Here is a 4738-nt window from a genome sequence, read left to right as displayed (position 1 = left end):
AATATAAATAAATAAATTATGACCTATTTCTTTTCTCTTCAGTTACGAATGATTTTAAATCTAAATTAAATATAATTTTGATAGCACGTATAAATGCGTAAACAAAACAACTCGTATTAGTTTTTCATGGTACTGTCATCTGAAGGATTTGAATTAAATAAAAAGCGGTTATGCGCTATTGGTTAAAAAGTTTCCCATTTTATTTGCGTGGGTTCTAAACCTAATGTCACCATTATAAAACTATTTAAAAATCATTTGTGAGTTCTCATTCATGCGTTCCGGATATCCTAGTTTTGTTTGACGTAGTTTTGTTTAACAATAAACAATTTTTTATTTAGATCAATGATAAATGAAACAAATACATGACATTGAAACACCATGTATCATAGATCGGCATAAAACTTAAGTATACCTACACTTTTATAAATTAAAAGCACATTATAAATGCTTGACTAGGCAAGCAATAAGCTGTATTTTCCTCATAAAAATCATATTAGAAAAAAATCAGATTTTATATTAAATGTTACAATGGGGAAGACTGTGTTGTTTTCTTTAGTGTTCATTGGATTGATAAGTTTGACTTATACTCGCAAAGAAGGTTTGTTACACAAAGATATATCTAAAATGCAACGGTACATAGTAACAAAAAATAACTCAAAGATATGTTAAAGTGGTAGTTAAATAATAAAAAGGGTATCTTTTAATTGTTTCTATTTTTGATTTAAGTTAAGTGTGTTTTCGAATAATTTGATCTTATATGATTATGGTTTATGTACGCAAATGCCAAAGATGTTTTATCTATCTTGTTAAATGGTGGTCTTTCTTTAACCGTCGGTGCCAACCCAAAGACACTAAAAAAAGAAAAGATTTAAACGGACATTATTTATATTCGGCTAAAATCGTAGGTAAACAAAATATAAACAAAATGCTGATTTGCGCAGAAACAGGAAAACTTGATTAATACTAACACAAAAAAATAACGATAGCAGGGATCAAAATAATGACGAATTTCAAAATAAATATCAATATTTGGATCAACATTTAAATGGGCACATTGTAAAGTACAATACATTTTTTCAAAAAATCCATAAACATGCTATTTTAAGTTCATTTTTATGAAGGCGATATTAAAAACGAAATCAATGAGATTAAACAATTGAGATTTTTTAAGTTTTAATTTTGGTTCTAATCTTGTTCTTAATGAACAAGAGCATTTAACCCGGCAAAGACGGAGAAAAGAAAAAAGCTACAGTATACGTATAAATGTTCATTTACTCAGATATATATATATATATATATATATATATATATATATATATATATATATATATATATATATATATATATATATATATATATATATATATATATATATATATGACTCAAGCTTTATACATGTATAAAAACTTTTTTTTTCATTCTTGTGTGTTTCTTGTTTTTTCTTATTTTTATTTGATTGTGCTGTAAAAAAGTCTAATCATTAAAATTAATTATTTTCTAACCGCATGGAAGTGATTCGACCGTTGATAATCATGATGCAAGTTAGACCTTTGTTTTGTAAATAATTATGTTTCCGAACTATATCGCCATAAAAAGAAGCCTATTCGTTTTCTCAATAAAATTACATGCTATCAATTTCATATCCATTCTACGATGTTTGAGTGTACTATAATTTTACTTCTAGGTGGAAAGTATATAACTTAAAAAAAAAGAAATATTTTACATTATTTTGTACTGTTCAGTGTAGACATCTAAGTGAATATACATATGATCGATCATACATGGTAATTTTTGTTTCAAATATTCCAAACTTTTTGTAGAAATGCATATATAGAGGTCTGTATATATAGATGTATTTCTATTGTGTCATTCTTGAAACATTTTTTCGATGAGATTTGTAAAATAAATAGATTTCGCGTGAAATCAAATCGAAATATAATCAAGGTAGAAGTAACTGTTTTTTTATTTGTTTTGTTTTTGTTGTGTTCTTTTTTTAAAAGTATATTTCATTGAATATCGCCTTTTATTTATCGTAAAACGAATATGTTTGAGACAAGAGCTTTTAAATATCCAATTTTCAACCACTAGAATAGAAGGAACATTTGTTTTAATGTTTGTAAAATGTTGAATCATAGTACAATTATTTAATCAAACGCCATTACAGTTTATCACGATTTAGATATAAATATATCACTGGGTACAAAGTTGTATGTAAAGGTAATAACGTATTTTGCCGTCAGCATTATATTCATTTCATTACCGCACCTATTTCAATATGAAATAATTATTTCGGGGCTTTAAAATTCATCACCCAACCTTAGATCCCTTACGATAATGATAAAAATGATATTGATATTTTGTTTAACACACAAAAAAGCAACACACAATCATTAGTTAGGACTATTACGCTGTGAACTTGTATAATGCACATCTTGATAAGATTTGCATTTTTAGTATTAGAATAATGGTTAACTCAAGGCTATTATTATTTTTGTTTTAGATTTTTTTTTGCAGCGGAAAAAAAATAAAATATACATAAATAGTTGTAAAATTTTGTTCTACTTTGTTCTTTTATGTACATGTATATAGTAAAACCTATTTCATGCAGTTTACAATCTATATTAATTTTCTAAATCTCCTTTTAGATGACAGTGAGCTTTTACAAAAGATTATCGACGCTCTCTCCGATCCAAATGATAAACACGACGTCTTGAAAAATATTAAAAGGAACCTGGGATCAAATGACGTCAGAGGTATGAATGAAAGAAAATCAGACAAGGACGAAAGAATTGGAAACAATTTTGGAACAAGGCAAGGCTCAGGAGATCCTAATGGACATGAGTATTACGTCAACATTCCAGAACATACGTCACAGCATGTACATAAAGATGACGACCTATACCGGGCAATAGATAGCTTTCTACAAGCTAAAAGGTAAGTTTTGCTTGTTTGGAGAACACAGTTTATGTCAAATGGTCCAGAAACAGGACATGTGATTGTGGCTAAACTAGGATGCTACAAACTTAAAGCAACACACAGGGGTCAGAACCACCTAACCTGCTAAAGCTAAGATATGTGTAGACTATAGTTATTCGGACCCATTTATAAACTAGTGGTCGCCTCTCACGATCACGCAGGGATAAATGGTGACTGAAGTTCTGATGCTTCAACCATGAAAGGCAACACCTCAGCCACAATTGGAGTAAAATGTAAGTATAGCTAAAGGGTGAAACATAGCTGAGCATGTAGGCATTGCCTTAAAGAAGGAATTTATTAATTTACAATTTATTTCCATTCATTAATATTACTAAATATTTCATGACCAAAACTTCACAGCTTCATGACATAATAAGTTGAAAAACAATGGAACAATATTTCGACTTTGGTTGTACACGTATAAAAGAGCTAAATATCGTCTTTTATATTTTCCTTATAAGGTAAAAATGGAAAGCAAAATAGTAATATGTCGTTTTAAGACAAAAGAAAACAAACATTATTATTTCTTTACAGAGCTCGAGCATGGTTAAAATGGCTCGAACATGGTGGGCATAAAGGTACAAGCACAACAACCGCCGCAGCACCTACATTCACGACGACTGCACCGACAACACTACCCCCAACAACTGCTGCACCGACCACTGCACCGACTACTAGAAGAACGTATATCTCATGGTGTAGAATATCGTGGTGGGGTTGGCGGAGGAGATGTTAGTGAGCAAATTCTCATCTGTGAAATTTACAATGCAGATATTCAAACTATTTTCTAGTCCATAGGTGTGTTAAATTTTTAAATTCACTAAAAGCAATATAACACCTGATTTCTAGAATGTCAGCTTAAGCCTTGAAAGAAAATTTATACATAAACAATATAAATGGTTTCTCACTTAATAAGAAACACACCATTTTTATCATTAGATACGAAGCATAATATTCTAAAACCGAGCGATATCTGCTTAATTGTTTAGATCTTGAAAAACTACGTAGATTGTATTTACCATAGTGCATGCATAGCTGTGGTGTACATCGTACCATTTTCAAGAATTAATTTACCCTTTGAAAAACATTGTCATTTATAATATCAGTATAATCATGTTATATTGTAGAAATAGATTCAACTTTACTGCATTTGTCTTTTTTATATTATTATTCTACTTCCGCCTTTTCAGAAAATAATACCCCCCCCCCGGTCCAACTGAATGTAAAGGATGTTGATAATTGCAGTTACTCTTTATCGTAGCTGAAATAAAACTTTAATTAAAACTTGAATATATAACATTTATAATTGCATTAAGAAAAAGAGTACAATCATAATAATTACGCCTGTCAAGATACATCTACGGTAAATGAATGAAATGGGTGATAAAGCTGTAGGTAATTTAGAAATATTCCATGACCTGCTGGGACCGAAAGAGATAAGCCTTTTATTATAGAGCCAGGCAAGGCTGCACATTTTTGATTTTTGAGGTAGGAATTTGCAACAAAGCATCTTTTAATACAATGCTCTTTGTTTCAAATAGAACTACTCTGATAAGAATCGAAACATTCACGTAAGTTTCAATTCCGAGATAGCCAGTGCTATCTTCTGACTATCGAATGTCGCAAATTTAAGGAAATATGGTATATGATAGTATGGTAAGTGCTGTGTGGCAGCTGTAAAAAGTTGCCCCGTACTTCACCTCAGTGTTGTTATATTTTTCTGGTCCTTCGGGATCATTAATGCCAGCACTATTAAGTGTTG

General features: G+C 30.1%; 1 protein-coding gene across 1 annotated transcript; it reads left to right on the top strand.

Annotated features, from left to right (window-relative positions):
* Positions 1 to 428: 428 nt before the first annotated feature.
* LOC132759237 (uncharacterized) lies at positions 429 to 4151 on the top strand. Its single transcript, XM_060750971.1, has 3 exons — positions 429 to 598; positions 2646 to 2934; positions 3511 to 4151. Exons 1-3 carry the CDS (start codon positions 529 to 531, stop codon positions 3710 to 3712), a joined length of 561 nt encoding a protein of 186 aa, XP_060606954.1. The 5' UTR covers positions 429 to 528; the 3' UTR covers positions 3713 to 4151.
* The last annotated feature ends 587 nt before the right edge of the window (positions 4152 to 4738 follow it).

The sequence above is a fragment of the Ruditapes philippinarum genome, unplaced genomic scaffold (assembly GCF_026571515.1).
Source record: "Ruditapes philippinarum isolate M1 unplaced genomic scaffold, ASM2657151v2 ctg503_1_1_1_1, whole genome shotgun sequence".
NCBI classification, from domain to species: domain Eukaryota; kingdom Metazoa; phylum Mollusca; class Bivalvia; order Venerida; family Veneridae; genus Ruditapes; species Ruditapes philippinarum.
The sequence above is the reverse complement of the archived record's forward strand: the minus strand, read 5'-3'. Positions and strand labels throughout refer to the sequence as shown.

Bases quoted from the DNA above. Each gene is read 5' to 3' on its own strand.
- LOC132759237 (XM_060750971.1), top strand. From the start codon at position 529: ATGGGGAAGACTGTGTTGTTTTCTTTAGTGTTCATTGGATTGATAAGT. The intron at 599-2,645 runs GTTTGTTACACA...ATCTCCTTTTAG, and splicing joins GACTTATACTCGCAAAGAAG to ATGACAGTGAGCTTTTACAA. The intron at 2,935-3,510 runs GTAAGTTTTGCT...ATTTCTTTACAG, and splicing joins AGCTTTCTACAAGCTAAAAG to AGCTCGAGCATGGTTAAAAT.